The 19,999-nt window shown below is 42.7% G+C and overlaps 1 protein-coding gene across 4 annotated transcripts in view; it reads right to left on the reverse strand.

Annotated features, from left to right (window-relative positions):
• Positions 1–19,999, reverse strand: part of KIZ (kizuna centrosomal protein) — a 111,978-nt gene that overhangs the window by 26,874 nt on the left and 65,105 nt on the right. Inside the window, exons 7-10 of one of the 4 annotated variants that reach the window (XR_003793125.1) lie at positions 16,944–17,057; positions 9,594–9,744; positions 1,505–1,686; positions 589–654 (exon numbers count right to left, since the gene is read on the reverse strand). Coding sequence is in view for 2 of the 4 variants with exons in the window: in XM_029220510.1 (XP_029076343.1) it covers positions 589–654; positions 1,521–1,686; positions 9,594–9,744; positions 16,944–17,057 (497 nt within the window). In the remaining 2 variants the exon portion in view is untranslated. Of the gene's footprint in view, positions 1–588; positions 655–1,293; positions 1,687–9,593; positions 9,745–16,943; positions 17,058–19,999 lie in introns of those variants that run through there. The other 3 variants (XM_029220510.1, XR_003793126.1, XM_029220511.1) reach the window with 3 other exon arrangements.

The following is a 19,999-nucleotide window of genomic DNA, read 5'->3' on the forward strand; positions in this document are numbered from 1 at the left end:
AGAATACTAATTGCTGCTATTGATATTCTAAAACTAAAATAAGTAATGACATTTAGATTTCACCTAAACAGACCTAACATATGTGCAGAAATCTTAACAGATCTTAATGAAACTTTACTGCTAAAATTTTTAAATGATCAGATGGGCTTTGTAACTGAGGCACAAGCAAGCTTCTTGTCCAGCACTGTTTTTTTTCCTGCTCTTATTACAGTATAATGATACATTCAATTATTACAGGAAAGAAAAGAGGGAAATCAGAAACATCTGTAGTTGGCCATAGAATGACTGGTGTTCCCCATGGGGGCTGACCTTTTCACACAGACGCAGGTGCTGAAAGGCTCATGGGGGGGTGGGACACTCACACGTGTAAACATGTAACAATTCTGAAGGACTCAGCAGACAGGGTTATTTTCTACCTTCCTTTATGTTAACCTAAGCTCACACCTCATGCTCTCAGGATTGATCCCTTGCTGCAGCACGTGGTAGTGGAATGCACTTGCTCTTCGCAGAGTCCACAACCACCAACCTGAAATGTTCTGGTTACATAAGGAAGTTGAATCTGAGGCCCTCAGGCAGCCACGACCTTACCTGTGACTGGCATCCTCGCTGCCACGCTTTCTTCTGCGCTCTCGTCTCCGCAGCCACTGGAAACTTCTAAAAATCAAACATATGATAATAAAAATGTATTTCAAGGTTATATGGATGGAATAGGCCTTTGTCTGTTTGGTTTTTTAACTGCCATTCCTTTTATTTGCATTGCCTTCCCATCTTCTTTTCTTGGTTAGTTTATCTCATCTGAAATACACTGTTACTAAAGGAAACCTATTCGAAAGCTAAGGTATCTCTATGCTGCTTTCATGCAAAATAATTTAACCTTACATCTATCAGACTTGTGTGGGGCTTAACATAAGTGGGCCTCAGGTCCTCAGGTGCACATTATCAACTTCTGGCAATATCCTGAGCAACTCACAGCTGTCTTGGAAATGCCATTATAGCGGTTTACTGGCACGTCTTAACAGTAACACTAAAATAATCACAATTTCTAGATACTAAAAATTGCTTATTAAATTTTGGGGTCATGAATTCATTGATTCTTAATCATCTGTTTAGACTTTTATAAGGTTCTATTATAATTTAAAAGAATGTTTAATAATTTTGAGTAAATTCTATTAGGTGATATCAAAAACTTCAGTTCTTTACGGTATCATTTTAATGGAATCATCTTCATCTTTGTGGGATGATCAAAAAGTATATATTATCAATTGTTAATTTTGTTAAGATTTCATAACTTACAAAAACATATTTTATTGGAAATTCGGCAGAACTGCAGACCTACGATTAGGTTTCCCAGTCTTGAAACACCTATTTCTGGAAGGTGGTATAAAACAAGTAACATGTCATGTATATTGAATCACAGGTATTCCTTAGAAGCTTTATTTTATGGGCACACTTTGAGAAAGAGGGTGTCACATTGATTCTGAACGCAGTTTCGCTGTGGACAGACCCTTAACAATAGCAACCTCGTTCCCTTGTAGGAACACAGCTGAGCCACAGAGCAGGCTTTCCGTTCTTCATTCCACTGTTGTCATTCAGAGTGGATGGCAAGCTGCAAGATGATTCACTGCTGTGAACAGCCGACCTATCCTTATGCTCTCCTGTGAGGCCTTTTTTCAATAATGCTGTTGCCTACGGTGCATAAAAGAAAGCACAAAGAAATGAAAACAAGCCGTGGTGAGTCACATTCCCCTTGGTCTCAAAGACCCAGCCTTCAAATGTTATTTTAGGTTAAGCTTTACTTAGGATTTAATTTGTCTCCTGACATTTAACTGAAATTAAAATGTCTTCAAGATAAAATAACACCTGATTATTTTCCAGCGTAATTTAATTCTTTACAACAACTTACACTCACAAGAAGACATTTTTTGAGGACTGAATCTTATGTAAGCAATGTTTTTCTACTTGGGAAGTATGTATATGAGACGTGACCACCTCTGTTAACCTGGGTGGTTTACCCAAGATCTACTCTTTCACTGCACGAATCCTGTTTTTCAGGCACGTGAGGACAGAGTTGGTTTGGACTGAGAAGGAGATCTGGAAAAATGTGACCTTACGGTATCCCCATTCTTCAAGAAATGACCCCTGAACTTCCCCTCAATGGGAAGATTGTGGAAAAACTTGGGGGCGGAGGAGCATACACTAAAGCAAAAAGAGAGCCGACCTTATTGGAAATCATAACCTTCAACGAAGGATAAAGACACTGTACTTTGCCACTAAGCCTGCCAGGGAGCTTGGGGAAACTCAGCTGCCACATGGCCTATCTGCTTTCACAGGGCACTGAACTGTCGACATTGCCAGAAGTGTCCTGGGCAGGGAGGTGGGCAGGGATTTTACCACAGCCAACGTGAGAGGCAGAGAAAAAGTGGCACTTAATAGGATAGGTTAATACTCATGCCAGTGCATTTCCAGGTCAGCACTCCTCCAAGAAATAAAAATATACTGGTGACCAGAGCTGAACAACCATTGGTGCCGCTGTCCCGCTGCCAGAGCACAAGCCTCTCTCTCCCCCTACTCGGAAGTGGAAGCCTGCCCCGGCGGTGGGAGAGGAACACTAGGTGGTGGCACCGACCTCTCCCTGGTACCTGATGACAGTAGTAAACACGGGGCAGGGTCCGACCCACTGTGTGGGGAATGGACCTGAGACCCTCAAGTGAAAGGGAAGGAGGAGCTGGGCAGAGGCTCCCTGGTCATCTTCTGTGCAAGAGTGAAACGGTAACAATGCAAACATCTAGTGAACAAAGGGGAATATCATACTCTTTCCTTGTCATCAACATGAAAGGATGTGAAGAATCGCCGAGGCCAAACCTTGAAGATTGAGCCTTATGAGTCTGGCCGAGGCCACTGTCATCAGCCTTGACATCCCTGCAAGGCTCTTGCCTTCGGCCCGCCTTAGGACCAGCTGGCCTCCAGGACCCATGGCTTATCCGAGGGGCCAGAAGTGGACTGAAGGGGACTTAAGGAGTTCTAGTCTCCTTGGCCAAAAGACCTGGTGTCAAGTTAGCCTTGCAGCCGAGACCTGTCTGTCCAGTTCTTGTAACCAGGAGCTTTTCCTACATTTGTATAAAGTGGGCCTTGGATTTTACTCCAACTGGGATAACTCTGGAATGAACTGAACAGGAGCCCTGTTTCTGCCGACTGGCATTCAGGTGTACCATCCTCCCTTGAAGCTCGGGCCAGGGCTGGTTCCCATCACTGGCTGCCATAGTGCCCAGTCCCAGCTGCCCATGTAAACCACGGCACTGCACTTGCTTCTAGAATCTGTCCAGAAGGACAGGAGCTGCCATCTCGCAACCATCAGGATGCTCTCTGGACCATCCAAGCATGTCTCATTTCAAGATCTCTGCCCATCCTGATCTAGTCTGTCTGTCCCCACAGAGAGTAAGCTCCTATTCTGTGCACCCAATAATTCTGGATATATGGAAAGCATTTTAGAAGATGAACAAAAAGAATTGGCTTAATCTCTGTAGTTAAAACTATAATTTTCTTTTTCTGATATTTAAAATAATCCAAACTTTCGGAGAGTGCCTCAAGTATGTATTTCTTCCTCATATTATCTTATGCAATAGCTGTAACTAATAATTTCTTGGCATGACTTCACAATAGCCACTGTCTTAACCCACAGTTTAAGAATAAAGTTGTTAAAGGACTGTTGAGGCTTTCTACACTTTATACTGTAGAATTTGCAGACAATGGAGATTGTCCTAGATTTTCAATAACTCGGATTACTTCTCACTAGTCCCTCCATGATGACACACAATCAACATCACTGTTTTGCACGTCCCTTTCATGTAAGAACTTCTTTTGCTTTAGCTGGGTTCCACCTGGGCTTCAAAAGAACACAGACTAAAGTGCTATAATGATACTGCAAACATCCTTCTAACAAGCCCTTGTAAGCTTGCTAAGAATACCACCAGTGTCACCAGCTCTATACTGAGCCTTCTTTTTGCACCATGGTGAGTAAGTGCAGGGCACACTGCAGGTTTTCATTTATTTCGTATATTTTATCCCATTTATCTTCACTACTTAATACTCATATCTCTAGGATTTCTCTTACTAATTCTAGAGATAACTTCTCAGAGATGAGTATTTTATATCTATAAGGGTTTTTGATGGATGGTCAAATTACAGCATGAGAATGGTTGGTTTGACTCTGCTGGACCATGAAGCCAACAGAGATGGCGGTAGATCTGCCCAGCGGGTCATCCGCAGAGGAATTCACAAGTTAAGTCCCTAACAAGCAGGAAATAATGACAATATGGGACAGAAACAAAAGTCAGCCTGAGACAAGGAACGGTAGGAAGGTCCATTCAAAGGGCCCATCAAAAACAACTTATGCAGAGTCAGGAAAAACATCTGTGATACATTCTCAAGATGTACTGTTTGCAGATCTTTGAAAAGGTGCATTTCTAAGGAAGGCCCCAAACGGAAGGAGTTTGCAGTGCGACTGGCGAAAGGACTAAAGCGCAAAAAGTGAGCAAGCTGCCCTGCACGTCCCACCTGTGACTGAAGGGCTCTGCAAAGTGGGGCTCTCTATCTGAAAAATGCCACCAAAGATGGACCTTCTGATGGTGCTTATGAATGGCCCGTGCTTGGGTTCCAACTTATTTGTTAGGTAGTAAAGGCTCGCTCTCATCTCATACATTTGAAGCCCAGTGGTGGTGGTAGTGGTGGTGGTGCTGGAGACTGCCTCATCGTTCTTAGCAGTCTGCAGCCTAAGTCAACACCAACGAACTAGTCCCTCACTTTTCTAACCTTCCCAGGAGTCAGGAGAAAGCGCTTAGAAATTCAGCGCCAAGGCACACACTACTTACAGGATGACTGAGAGCGACACCTCCGTATTTCAGATCTTACGAAAGAAAAACTGTCCTATGAGTTACGCTCAGCAGGACACCTAGGATTAATTGGCTCATTTTCTCAAAGTTCTGTCTAAATATGGATCTTGCTAGGCCTAGAACCCTAAGAGTCATCTAGGTTGACTCAATTTACATCTAGAAACTTATCAATTGTGAAATTCACATGCATAAATAGATAAATGAAGATATTAATGGAAAAGGCTTTGTATCCAAACACCATTAAGAAAAATGAAAGGTGAAAATCAAACTGCTCAAAATATTGTAGCAAATAATACAAATTCATATATGAGTTCTTAAAAGTCAGTAAGGAAAAATATTACTAACCTAATAGAAAAATGAGCAAAGAACGTGAACTGGCAAATTACCAATATAAAATAAGAAATACAGATGGCTAACAAATAGGTGGGAGAAAAATGTGACCGCAATTTGACCTCCTTGGCACTTCTCAATTTGGTGCTCAAAAAAAAAAAAATTGATAGTATCCAGTTTCATAAAGAGCTCAGAGAAAGGATATTTTCATCCATTCCTGGTAAGTGATGACCCTGCCAGGGTGAGATCTGACAGTGCAGAGCAAAAGCCTGAGAGACGCACATACCCTTTGACCTAACAGATCTACATTTAGGAAATCATTCTCAGGAAACCGCATGGGAATCTGTAAAAAACTGAACTGCTCAGATAGTCTTTGAAACCTTTTTACTAGAGGAAAAATTAAAAACAACTTAAAATGTTTAACACCAGGAGCCTGGTTAAAGAGACAGTGGAAGAGCCACACAGGGGTCTCTGTGCAGCCGTTAGAAAGGATGTAGAACACGCGACGGCATGAAAGAAAGTTCACCTGTGACAAGTGGGGAACATGGAGCCCGCGCACACAAACAGTATAACCCACGTTTGTCAATATGTTAAATATTAAAGACCATACATCGCAGTGTCAACAGGGTTCTATGTGGACAGTTGGATAACAGGCAACTTTCTTCTTTTTGTTTACCTTAATATTCCAAGTTTGTTTTTTTCCCTGTTACTTTTTTAAAGAAAACATATGCTAGGCTCTAGAAGAATACGGTTTCTGCAACGGGTGCTACAAAGAGAAAATGAACGTGAAAGCACTTAATAAAATAAAATTACCTTCCATATGTAAACCAGTGCTGTTAATGCAGACACAGAAGAACAAGAGAATGAAACACCACAGATGTTGACAGCATGGATGTTTCCCCTCATACACAGATTAACTGACCCTTCCTCAAGAACCTTCCTCCTGCACACCGGAAGTAATTTTTCAGTGTTAGAGAAACGCGAGTATCATTACTTAAGTTTTATCTGAGTTACAGGAGAGGAAGGGGATTTCATCGATGTAGCACTGAAAAGAAAGGGGAAGTATTCATATGAGCCAGTGAACGAGTATTCAAGAGAGAAGAACAGAACACCAGTCCCTCATTTCAGGAGAGGGGCAGGGGTTTCTGTGGCCGTTCCCACCTGCTCTGCAAGTGACTCCGGCAGGCTGGGCTGCTTTGCCTGCAGAGGTCCCCCTGGGTGGAAGCAGGCTTCACTTGGGAGAAAAGCAGTATTAAGGTACTTTGTATTTTAATGAAGCACCCAACTCATTTTTTTTTTTCACATAATTACAAATTTTCCTGATTTAAAAGCATGCAGCTCAATTATGTAATTGCCTAATAGGTTATGCGGGTGCTGTGGATCTTATCTGGTCTCAGGGGGACATAATCCAAATTTCAGCAGCTTTAATGATGTATTTACTCAGGAGACGGGTTGACTCCAGCTGACAGCAAGGGACCCCACAGGTAAACATCATTTACATGTGGCTGTTTAATTAGCCATTTACCCAAGAGATCAAAGTAAGTATTTCTGAGCTTCATTAGACTCTTAACCAAGTGATGTCTAGTAGTGCTTCCTTAAATTTTGAAAATCTCCTACTTTTAAGATTTTATCTACAGAGAAACATTGAACCCATACTATTTACTAAATGTATATATTGTTCGAATACAGGAAAACAACTCAAAGACACTTGACTATGCTAATCATAAAACGATTTGTGAATCTAACAGTCCTAGAGCCCAGAAAAGCATTTTGTTCTCACGTCTGTAAGGCTTGCCCCTGCCCACATCATTCTGGTAACGTTAGTCTTTAGGGCCGTGCATTTTTTCAGTCGCAACCTATTTGAGAAACTGATTGCTTGCTTCTATTTTTAAGGAAGGATTTTTTTTTTGGCCGTGCCACAGCATGCGGGATCTTAGTTCCCCGACCAGGGATTGAACCCGTGCCCCCTGCAGTTGGAAGCATGGAGTCTTAACCACTGGACTGCCAGGGAAGTCCCTTAAGGATGGATTTTGTCATTCATTTATTAGTAATTTTTATGGCTGTCACTAAGATGATTTAAAAAGGAACAAGAAACCTACTAGGGGAGGAAGAATATCATTTGACTCATAAACTGTTAATTGGGAAGCCCCCTTCCCATTAATGATGGAGCTGTTATTTGAAAAATTATGAGTGAACTGGTCATCTGGAACTTGGAATATGTTTTCCTGATATAAACAACACCTTTAGGAAAAAAAAAAAGACGATGAGATGGCAAATGGCAGGAGACCAATACTTATTTCACCCTTGACATGGCTGAGATTTGGGGTAGCTGCAGTGAACAAGAATGGAAAACGATGTCGTTACAAAACAGTACTAAATACGATGGATAATAAAACCTGAAAACAAAATCCTTTTTAGGATCTACATTTATCAATAGGTATGGAACGGATCTAAAAAGCACAGGTTCTGTTCCTCCTAAAGAATACTGTTCTTTCTTTAAGAACATTCACACAAATGGTACCATACCTCAAACAAAACAAAACAAAACTAAGGGTTATTTACTGAGTCACACGCAATGCAGTAAAATGAAAATGTGTGCAGGAAGGATGCACACAAGGTTACCTTTGAAAAGGGCAGGAACTGTGAGGGGTGCCCAGGGGCTGTATCTATACCTGCAATAATTTACTCCAGAAGGAGGGAAGTGGGGAGGAAGGAGGCGAGGAGGGAGAGCAGAGAAAGGGCAGGGGGAGGGAAGGAGGAGGAGGGCGAGGGAGTCCGAAACAACATGGTGCAGGGGTAACACATGTGCAAGTGTGGGTCAATGGCGTCACTGTATCACTCCATGTACGTATGTTTGAAATGCTTAAAAAAAAAAAGTCCTTTTACTCTCTTTTAATTAAGGGGGCAGGAAAGGGGGGTTTGGGAAGGCTGGAGGGTGATGCAGAGGCTCTGGACTGCATGGCAGCACAGGCTGTGGCTTTGGGACAGAGGGGAAAGGTTTGCCTCCAGAGGGGGCACATGCGGAATCCTGAACATTGTGCATAATAAAAATAAAAACTGTAAAATGATCAAAAAGCCTGAGAACACTATATTATGTATAAGGATAAAAAAACATACTTGGAGGGAATTCCCTGGCAGTCCAGTGGTTGGGACTCTGCACTCTCACTGCCGAGGGCCTGGGTTCAATCCCTGGTTGGGGAACTAAAATCCCACAAGCCACGCAGCATGGCCAAGAAAAAAAAAAAAAAAAGAAAGAAAAAACATACTTGGAAACAAGACAAACAAGACATTAAGCTCAGGAGAAGAAAGGCCATGTCTATGGGGCGGCCGCTCTGGACCTGGTCTTCCACCCCCCCACCCCGCACTCCCCATGTTTCCCCAGGAACGGGCTCCATCAGCTCGTGTCCAGCATCTCACGCTCTCCCTAGTGACAGGTCATCAGTCTGCCCCCAACTGTCCTGGCTGAGCCATGGCAGGGTTCGTCCTTGGCCGTCCCCCTCCCATCCATGCAGGCTAAATTCCCTGAGGCCCTGCAGGCCCTCCTGCAGCCTGGCTCAAGGGGCTCTGCGGCTTTCCAAACTCTGCTGAACCCGTGAACACCGGCTCCCGAGCTGGGCCAGACCCTGCACAGTGGGCGGTGATCCCTAGAGCTTCTCATCCCCGTCCCCAGATGCAGTCCACTCCCCAGCCACAGAGAACAGCTCCGTTTCCTGGAAAAGTGTGGGCTTTCTTGGTCTGTTCTTGGGCTCCTAACAGCCCTTGCCCATCGCCCTGCCCTCTGAGCCTGTCAAAGTCCTGCCTGTCTTTTAAGGGTCACCTCGCACACCCCTCGGCTCCCGCCCCGTTTCTCCAGATGGCCTGGCTCCCTTTCCTGAGGGTCCATACCCTCTGCCGTGTTCTTACTGCAGGCATCCCATTATGCCATTCCCCTGAAGGAGGGACCACGTGGGATTTCTCTCTTTCCCTCCAGTGGATCTGGGCTGCTGCCTAATCCACAGAAGTGGATTAGTACATATTTGCGGAGTTGACATAAACGACCATACAGTATTTTTAAAGGATGGAGCGGAGAAAGAAAACCAGAATTCTACAAGATGCTCCTAAATTCCCTGGGCAAATGTTGTGGTAGCTATGTTTAATTAGGTTACCTCCAGGACCTGGGTTAACTTTATGTAAGGACTTGAGATGCCTACATATAACACTGTGCAAAAGGCCTGAGATCAGACAGTTCAACCAACCAACCAACCAACCACAAAACCTCACTTACAACTTATCATTTTTTTCAAATATGTTAATCATTGTTAAGAATGTAACTATTTCCTCAAATGACTGACTTGTACATGTTGAAACTTATTTAAAAAAATAAAAATTACTAACCCTTGTCCTCCGGTCCACGTTTTTGACTGGGAAAACTTCAGACAGCTTCGCGACCACCTCTTCTTGGATAGAATTATCATGTCTTTTCAAGGTGGTAACACACTGACCCGATGGTGTCCTCCATAAACCTGAGGCTGGTGCTTGTTCAAACCTATGAAACAGAAACAGGAGACTCATTAGACGTGTGCCGCGCTGGGTGACTTAAGAACCTCCCACATTGTTAAAGGCCCCCATAATCAAGCTAGTATTAGACAGTTTATCCAGAAAAGTCTGGAACCTAATATATTCTGGGCTAAGGGAATTTCCAGAGTCCAGTACTTAGATGCAGTACTAAAAGGAACAAGGCCCACTTAGGAAAATGCATTATATTCCAGGTCTGGGGCAGGAAATGCACCAGATGAGCCTGGAGCACCTTGTCGTTCCAGGAAGTAAGGAAGTTCTCAGACTTCTGAGCTGTGTGCAAAGGCCTTGAGGGTTCTCTTGAAGGGGCTTCCACTGGCCAAGGACAGGACAGCTTGAGAACCAAAAGGATAATGACTACCGCAGACTGATACACAGCAAATATATAAAAATACATGAGTTCGTTTGAAAAATAAATAAGTAAATAAAATTTTAAAAATAATAAAAACCTTTGGATTCACAGGCCACAACACAGATGAATCTACAGACATTCTGCTAAGTGATATAAGCCAGTCACAGAAAGGCAGATACGGTATGATCCCACTTACATAAGATGCTGAGGGTAGTCAAATTCACAGAGACAGAGAGTAGTGTGGTGACTGCCGAGGGCTGGGGGAGGGAGGAATAGGGACTAGTTTAGCGGGCACAGAGCTCCAGTTTTGTGAGATGACAAGTTCTAGAGATCTGCTGCACACCAACGTGAATGTACTTAACACTACTGAACTGTACACTTAAAATGGTTAAGATGGTAAACTTTATGTTTATGTGTGTTTTTACCACAAAAATATAAACAACCCAACCTTTGGATGCTGCTAGGGCAACAACTCATTATTCTGGAAACTGGTTAAGTAAAGGGATAGAATCAAGCATTTACCCTGCCTCTGTGGTTGAAAAAAAAATTTCAGAGTTACCAAGTAGTTGATGGGAAAAGTTTTTCCCACTAATAAATGCAGAAGAAAGAACTGAGTTAGAAAAGTCACCATTTTCTAAGTCCAAGTGAATGAAATGCATCTAGGAAAGGATCCTAACTTTGAGAAAATTGCGTAATGGAAGCTTTATATCAGAGGCATCCATCTGCCAACGCTCGAGCCCACGGCCCAGCCTTGGCAGCACAAACGGTGGGACGAGTAGACACCTGCTGCCTTAGGAGGTGGAGTAAGAAGGACCAGCACTGCCTTGGATGTCATTCTGCCAGAATAACCCGCCTGGAATGTAATCCTGGACCCAGGTCCAACCACCAGTTTACAGGGAAATCATTTGGATCCTGATTCAAACACAGCAAATACAGACAGACTTTTTTAGAGAAAGCCAAAGCAAACTGACAAGGACTAGGTAATAAAGAATCTTCTTAAATGGTAATGTATTTAATCCTTGTTAGAGATATAAGTATTTGTGAGAGAAAAATGTTGTCTTAAACTACTCAAGAAAAAAGTGTGGGTGAGGGAAGGAGATAAAATAAGACTGACAAAATGTTGACAACTGTGGATCTGGGTGAGGGTACATGGGATTTCATTATACTCATATCTACTTTTGTGGATGTTTAAAAATTTCAAAGTATAAGCTAAAAAACAGTGTACTAATATCTGCAACTTACTTGGAAATGCAGACAAATAACAGATTGGAACTGATGGATGGATGGATGGGAAATGGAGAGAGACAGATTTGGGAGTGTAATAAAATGTCAATGGTAGAATCTGGGTGGTGGGTATGTGGGTGTACAGTTCTTTTTACTTTTCTGTGTGTTTGGAAATTTTCATAATAAAATGTGAAAAAAGTTAGTCTAGGTACAATCCAGAACCTTTTAAAATAAATCTTAATTGTTATAACCTTTGCCTGACCTAACCCTAGTTTTTCCCAAGACTTGATTATGAAGTGGGATGATGCATCATTGGAATCTTGGAACTTATTTAAACACTTCCCCAAATGATTCCAAGGTTCCAGGCTGGTTTGGTAGAAAGCCCCTTCAGCAACTTGCCTCTCCTGGTGATGTCTAGATCCCAGTGACGTCATAAAGCCCCCAGTTCCTCTTTTCTGTTCTGTTCTATGTGAATGAAGCAACCTTTGAATCTGTACTTGGGTTTGCAATAGATTTATTTCCCTCCTAGGAAAATGCGCTCACAGGCCATCAGCAAACCCTAGTCCAGTCAGCAGGTATATTTCTCATAATGAGTAAATCAATTGTGTTTTTAGCCTGAAAGAATGTTTAGTTAGGATGAATTAAATTTGAAAACAAGTTTAATGAGGATGAGTTAAACTAGTTAATTGGGATGGAATGAATTATCAGAGACCAGTCTCTCTGGTGACTGATACACATGATTTCTGCAGAAGCAAAGCCAAGGCAAGACTTGGGTTACTAACACCTCTGCCAACTGTAACCATCCTTTGGGTCCTGGAGTGAAAGAAGTAGCTAAGGTTTCCTATAATTATTATACCTGCTTCACAAAAGAACAAAACCTATGGGGTCAAAAAGCAAATAAGCTTCTGGAGGAGATTGAGCACTAGAACCTGTGACTTCTGAACAGCTAAACCAACACCTGGCAACAAGGAGGGCTTGGGCCATGGCTGGCCTTGTGTGGAGTCCCGTCCCTGGTTCTACACAAACATACAGAATCAGAACATCTACATAGCGGTACAAAGGACTTAAAGAAGTTTTTTCCTCTTTCGTCCACTTCACTTCAGAAACTTTACAGTATCAATGTCACACGGAAAAAACAAAGTGTGATGTCAGCTAAATTATATACTCCTCTAATTAAAGATAAGTAAAGCAATAGACTCTAAATAGTCTATAATTAACTTCATATACTTGGAATGGTTTCCAATGAGAAAACTGCAATTTAAGCAAATGTACCAGCATTTCCTAACTACAAATGATTTACAACAGATTGGTAATTTGACAATAGTTTTAAATGCAGACAAAGTAATAAGTACCTTGAATTTTATTCTGAGCATAAGCAGAATAAAATAGATTTCTACATACTATACTCCAAACACTATAAAGCTGACTCAATTGTTCAGCATTAGCTTGAGAGTACAATTGGGTGACTCCATCTGAAAGTAGCCACTGACAGAGACAATTAATTGCACCTGGACAAACATAAACTCATGGGTGGTCTCATCACGGTTTTCATATAAGATAAAGTGATTAAGTAATCACTTTTGTGTTAAAATATATTCTCCAGGAGGCAATATGAACAAAGTTTTAAAATCAACTGCCCCAAGTGACATGAATCATATTTTAAAAACTCATAATTGTCTAAAATAATGACTTGGTCCTCCACCTAATAATAGTAAACCTTTCGTATGAAGGACTTTCAACATTTAATCCTTGATATAACAAAAATTAATAATAATGATGATAGGAATGGTTTTGTTCATTTTAAAGATGCTTCATCCTGTGATAGAGAATTCAGAAATCTTCACACTATCTTTCAGAGTATGCTATGGGGCAGGTGTCCCATTTTCCAGATGGGATTAAAGCAAAGAGACAGATGTCGCCTGCCAAGGTTTGGTCAGGGGCTCAAGCAGGGCCACGACCACACCAAACATGGCTCTATTCACAGGCCTGCAGGAGTCCATAAGCTGTCAGAGCCTTCCCATTCTGCCCGGCTTAGAATTCTGTGACATCAATGTCATTAACAATTAAGGAACAAAAGTATCATTCTCTCCAAGTCTGTGCTTCCGGAATGACCAAGCTGACTGTTTCAGTCCAAGGGATATCACAAGGCAGAAGGGAATACTTCACTTCGGGGAATACCTAGCAACAGCTCCTGGGTGCTAAGGGGCACAGGAGGTGGGAGCACACAGAGGGCAGGGGGAGCGTGACGCCGGGATTAAAGCCTGTGAGACTATTGTAAATAGTGCCGCAGTGAACACTGGGGTGCATGTGTCTTTTTGAATTATGGTTTACCCTGGGTATATGCCCAGGAGTGGGATTGCTGGGTCATACGGTACTTCTATTTTTAGTTTTTTAAGGAACCTCCATACTGTTCTCCATAGTGGCTGTATCAATTTACATTCCCACCAACAGTACAAGAGGGTTCCGTTTTCTCCACACCCTCTCCAGCATTTATTATTTGTAGATTTTTTGATGATGTTATTCTGACCAGTGTGAGGTGATACCTCATTGTAGTTTTGATTTGCATTTCTCTAATAATTAATAAAGATGTTGAGCATCTTTTCATATGCCTCTTGGCCATCTGTACGTCTTCTTTGGAGAAACGTCTGTTTACGTCTTCTGCCCATTTTCTGACTGGGTTGTTTGTTTTTTTGATACTGAGCTGCATGAGCTGTTTATATATTTTGGAGGTTAATCCTTTGTCCGTTGATTCATTTGCAAATATCTCCTCCCACCATTCCGAGGGTTGTGTTTCGTCTTGTTTATGGTTTCCTTTGCTGTGCAAAAGGTTTGAAGTTTCATTAGGTCCCATTTGTTTATTTTTGTTTTTATTTCCATTAGTCTAGAAGGTGGGTCAAAAAAGATCTTGCTGTGATTTATGTCAAAGAGTGTTCTCCCTATGTTTTCCTCTAAGAGTTTTACAGTGCCCCATCTTACATTTAGGTCTTTAATCCATTTTGATGGATAAAGAAGATGTGGTACATATATACAATGGAATATTACTCAGCCATAAAAAGGAATGAAATGGGGTCATTTGCAGAGATGTGGATGGACCTAGAGACTGCCATACAGAGTAGAGTAAGTCAGAAGGAGAAAAACAAATATCGCATATTAACGCATATATGTGGAATCTAGAAAAATGATACAGATGAACCAGTGTGCAAGGCAGAAACAGAAACAGATGTAGGGAACAAACGTATGTACACCAAGGGGGGAAGGGGAGGTGGGATGAACTGGGAGGTTGGGATTAACATATATACACTAATGTGTAAGGAATGGATAGCTAATGAGGGCCTGCTGTATGGCACAGGGAATGCTACTTCACTTTGCTGTGCAGTAGAAACTAATACAACATTGTAAAACAACTATACCCCAATTAAAAATAGTAAAATAAAATATAAGGAGCATAAAAAAATAAAGAAATAAAGCCTGTGAGAAAGGACTGGCAGCTAAGACCTGACTGCTTGTCTCTCAAAGGTCAGGTAGGCACCTGGGCCTTTTTCCGAGGCTAGAGAGGGAACCAGTGACAATCAGTGTGCACTGAACAGCATCCTCAGTCACGACAAGGGGTAATTCTAATTGTAACAGAACACAACAGTGACATTATAATGGAACCATTCCTGACTTCTTTATCTTGTGGCAAAGAAACAGTTCCGAAGGCTCCAGATATTAATTTTAAAATTTGTGTTGGTCATAAAGAAGGATCATTTCTTCTGGAAGGCTGATTTATACATAACTGTAGATCAACAGTCATGTAAAAATGCAACTTCTCATAATGGAAACCAATGCTCTATTTATGCATGTTGAGAAACTATAACAAACATTGGTGTAGTTGATGGAGATATCATATCTTATCACCCACAGTCACAGTTTGGCAGCCCAGGTTAAGAGAGTCACACGATGAATCATTTAGTCTAACAACTCAGTTTGCAAAGAGAATTATAAATGCATAATATGCTTTTTATGCGACATACCACAACTGTGGTTTATGCCAAATAGTATATCAACAGACACACAAGGCAGTGAGAAAGAAGCCGGGCTCCAGCTGAAGAGCCTTACAGTACACAATCACCAAATGACCACAGACTCCTCCCCAGCCAGCTTCTTTCACACCCCTGTAAAGGGTATTTTAAAGACTGCCTTTTGTCACTTCACATGATAAAAAACATGGAAGAGGATTTTTGTGCACTGCCCTTTACTGCTGTTAAGTTGAAAAGCTACTGATCCAGGATGGTCATGTCTAGCATTCTCTGTAGTCTGGAGATCACAGCATGATGCAGAAGGGAATGTAAACACAGTCAGGACTTGTGAACCTCACCTTGTGGTCTGTGGAATGGAGCCCTGAGATTAGCCAAGTTTTCTTGTAACAAGGTCCTTTTAGAGGCCATTACCCTGACTTCTCCTCACACCCTGATGGGACCCAATACACACTGGATTTATGCTGAATTCTACTCCGAAAATCATGTTATCCTTCCTGTTTATATCATTACATAAAAGTGCCTGTGTGGCATGTAGAAGGGAGAGAAGACGAGGCCGGATGTTAGACAACCAGACCCGAAGCCCCTCTGGCTCTCCTGGCCAGTCAAGGCCCTTTCAGATGGCTGACCACACCTGAGCCGTCATTTGTTCTCTGCTGCAAAATGGTGGGGACCTACTTCATAAAGAGGAAACGTAGTCAGTCCCCAGAATACAAATCGGGGTTAGGACACTGGTAACATTCACGTACCATGAATCAAGCACCTACCAGGGGCCAGCACTGGACAAACTATTACACATACTACACAACTGTAATTTTGCGAATTCAATTAAGAAGCCCAGATGCCATGAAGCTTCTGAGGCCATGCATGAGAAGACACCTAGAGTGCCGAGAAGGTGGGTGGAAGGATCGATTTCTATCTGATTTAGGAAGGACGTACAAGAATCATGGTTCGTATGCACCAACCACCCTGCAAATGATTAACCCCCACTCGCTCACCCCAGCTTTCTAGCCATTTAAGGCACATCCTCCGAGCGCTGCTCTCGAACTTGAGGAAGCAGAGTTTAACACTCATTCAAACCCTGCATGGCTGGGCCCCACCTCCAGACTCCTGATTCAGTGGATCTGGGGTGGGACCCGAGAACGTGCATTTCTAACAAGCTCCCAGGGCATGTCGATGCTGTTGGTGCAGGAACGTACTTAGGGGTCTGTATCACTAGCATGACCTTGGAAATTTAGGAACCTATCTGGGGTTTGGACCTGCTAAGGACATCCCTCTAGATGGTGGCTTTGCTGGATAACCTGGGCGTTCACCAAGGTACGCTAACATGTCAGACAAAGCCTACCCACCTTCCCTCCCCCCAAGTAAGCCTAAAAATGTTGCTATGGGCAGGGGTTGAGTAGATACATCCAATTAACAATGAAAAACAGATACATTCACAAAGGAGATGGTGAAGCCACAGTTAAATTGATGCTGCAAGTGCCCAGCACAGTGCTGATCATGTGGACCAGTGTTTCGAGACCCTTATCTGGGAACAAAGGCCGACCCACCACAGCAGCAACTTGACGACAGTCATACCTGACTTGCTTTTCGTTGCTGCCACCCCCAGGGGAGAGTCTGGGGATCTGGTGAAGGACAGCTGCTTCACAGGCGTCAAGGTCTTTTCTCAGAACGTCACTGTGATTACACAGCCTATAAAATAAAACAGGTACTGCAGGAGATGTTTATTTAAGCACAGACGGCCAGCTTCTAGAATCTATGGTGGTTCCTCATGGTTTATTGAAATATATCTGTAATATAATCTAGACATAAAAACGCAGCAACCAGACTGTCTCTCGACAAAGATGTAAAACGGGGTGGTTTGAAAAACTTGTTTGTGTGTATGTGGCAGTTTTAAATCCATCAGAGGAAGTAGCTTTTAACCCTTTGAAGACTTTAATGATGTTCAAATCCACAGCTGTGCAATCTCATTCCACATGCCACCTGACTGATAGGAATGCCAGATAATCTCAACAGCAGAAAAGGCTAATTTTACATTGTCAATCATAACAAAGTTAGAGCTCCTCAACTTACATGAAATTTACTTAAATTGTCACTGCTAAGAAATTGAAAACTGCTGGCTGAAGTACAGGTTACATCCTCTATTTCTGAATGCAGAAAAATGACTATTATTTCTCCATTCAGATCCCACTGCAACATTTTCTTTATTCTTAGTAAGAACAGGAAGGAGTGGAAAGAGGGATTTAGCCCTCATCATCTATTTGCAGTCCACGGGGGGACTGGTGGAGTGTTAACAATTTGGCCACTGTTTTAGGTTAGGTCTGTCATAGGGCCACAACAGCCTCCAAAGAGATTGGGTAATAACTTCCTTTAAAAAAAAATGTCTGTTTGCATGATTCTAAAAAGCTATGGGAGAAGATATCAAAGACAAAACAGTATTTCTCCTTTAAAGGAACTGATCACATGTGTAGTTGGGAAGATTCAATACGTACCCCAAAAGGAAAATGAAGCAACTTATAAACCAATGTTCATTAGCAAAGTACTACTAATTTGTAATTAGTGCAAAGGTTGGTTAAGTTACTAGATCTATGCAATGGCCATGCGCCCGATGATGCAAGGATGAAAAAGACCTGCTCCTCCTGTACACTGGAGGTACGGGCCCACCCCCACTCTGGAGCAGGTTTCCACCCTGGGCAGGAAATAGAAATCGGCAGACACTGGTTAATGCTGCTGTGCTAAGGAGGGGTGGGGGCAGCCTCCCTCCAGGGATGAGCATTTTATCTCTGCCATTCTCAGGAAAGATGAGAAGAGAAAGCTGATCAGCGGTTTGATTATTGTTATAAACCCCCTACAGACAATGCTCCCTGATGCCAGCATCCGCGCCCACCCCCCCAACCCGATACCACCAGGGTGGGGCCAGTGCTCCATCACACGCCAAACGCCTTCGTTCTTTCCTAGTCTGATTAGTCCAAACATCAGGTCTGCTTAGACCAGCTCCCCCCACATCTGTCTGGGAGCTTCTCCGACTGCCTCCTTCGCAGGGATCTTTCTCATCCCTGAATTCCTCTAGCACAACGCAGACAGCATCCTACTCTGTACTGCTCTCCAGTTATGCCCTGTCTGCCAAGTCTTCTCAACATGACCAGAAGCCTGTTGAGAACAGCAACTGGACTTGTGATTTCACAGGATGCTGAAGACACACTTAAAGACACTGTGTGTTGAATAACAGGCCAAGATTTAAAAACAGACTAGGGAATTCATGACACGCCTGTTGTCACAGCCTGTTTTTACATGTTGGTGTCACACCAGTCTGGGGCTTCCAGGGCTCCGCAAGGAGTGATCAACAAGACAGTGATCAATTAGACGGCCGCAAGCACTGTCCCCATGGAGCTACGGCCGATGCCAGATTAACTCCGAACCTTGATGAGTTGGTCTGTGTTGAGATTTCTAGCAGTTATCTCCCCAAGGGATAGACTTTAGTTTGCAAAATATCCATCAATCCTTTGCTGAAAATAACTCTTAAATAATTCACACAGTGTACTGAGCTAAAGATTAAAGACTATGTGTTATGAAAATACTATTTCAGAATTCAAGACCCCAATTTCATGTCTTCTATTTGCATTCCTACCAAAATACTTCAGCTGGGAGGGCAATGGCCTGACAGCCCAGGTCCAGTCTCCCCGGGGGGAATATGTGGCCTGGCACCAAGGCACTGGGCCCTACCATCCGGTCGTTTTCTGTGAAGTCCGGCAAGTGGACAAACCTGCTGGATGACAAGCAATTGCTAGAAACACAAACGGCACTTTAAAATATTTTATTTTATTCAATAGTAGTTAAGTATACAATAAATAAAATTAGTTTTTGGCTAAATTTAAAGTAATTACTTTTTTAAAAAAAATTATTTATTTACTTTTGGCTGCGTTGGGTCTTCATTGCTGCACACAGGCTTTCTCTAGTTGCGGGGAGTGGGGGCTACTCTTTGTTGTGGTACGTGGGTTTCTCACTGCGGTGGCTTCTCTTGTTGTGGAGCACAGGCTCTAGGGTGCACAGGCTTCAGTAGTTGTGGCACACGGGCTCAGTAGTTGTGGCTTGCGGGCTCTAGAGCGCAGGCTCAGTAGTTGTGGCACACGGGCTTAGTTGCTCCGCGGTATGTGGGATCTTCCTGGACCGGGGCTCGAACCCGTGTTCCCCGCATTGGCAGGCAAGGATTCTTAACCACTGCGCCACCAGGGAAGTCCATAAAGTAATTACTTTCTAAGGTTTCGGCTAAATTTAAAGTAATTACTTTCTAAGAAAGCTTCATTTTTCAGTCACACAGAATTTAGGACATAATTTACAAGAAAGCAATTCCATGTCAGGCTAATGTGAGCACTCAAATTAAGGTAGAATTTTTTGTTTAAAGTAAGGGAGAAAAGGTGTTATGCTTTTTCTTTCACTATCACAAGCTGAGAATGACTTCTTAGCAAACAGAAAATAAACTTTTCCTTAACTGTAGTATATGACTTTCACACATGCCCGTGGGTGTTGTTTTTGGGGGACTCAGCACAGATGCGCTTCAGCTGCAGCGATGCGAGCTTGACTTTCGGGCTTCCTTTTCTCCAGGAGACAGCAGTCAGCATGGTGTGGTCCCCGAC

This window comes from Monodon monoceros, unplaced genomic scaffold (assembly GCF_005190385.1).
Source record: "Monodon monoceros isolate NGI ecotype Baffin Bay Population unplaced genomic scaffold, NGI_Narwhal_1 Super_Scaffold_13, whole genome shotgun sequence".
NCBI classification, from domain to species: Eukaryota; Metazoa; Chordata; class Mammalia; order Artiodactyla; family Monodontidae; genus Monodon; species Monodon monoceros.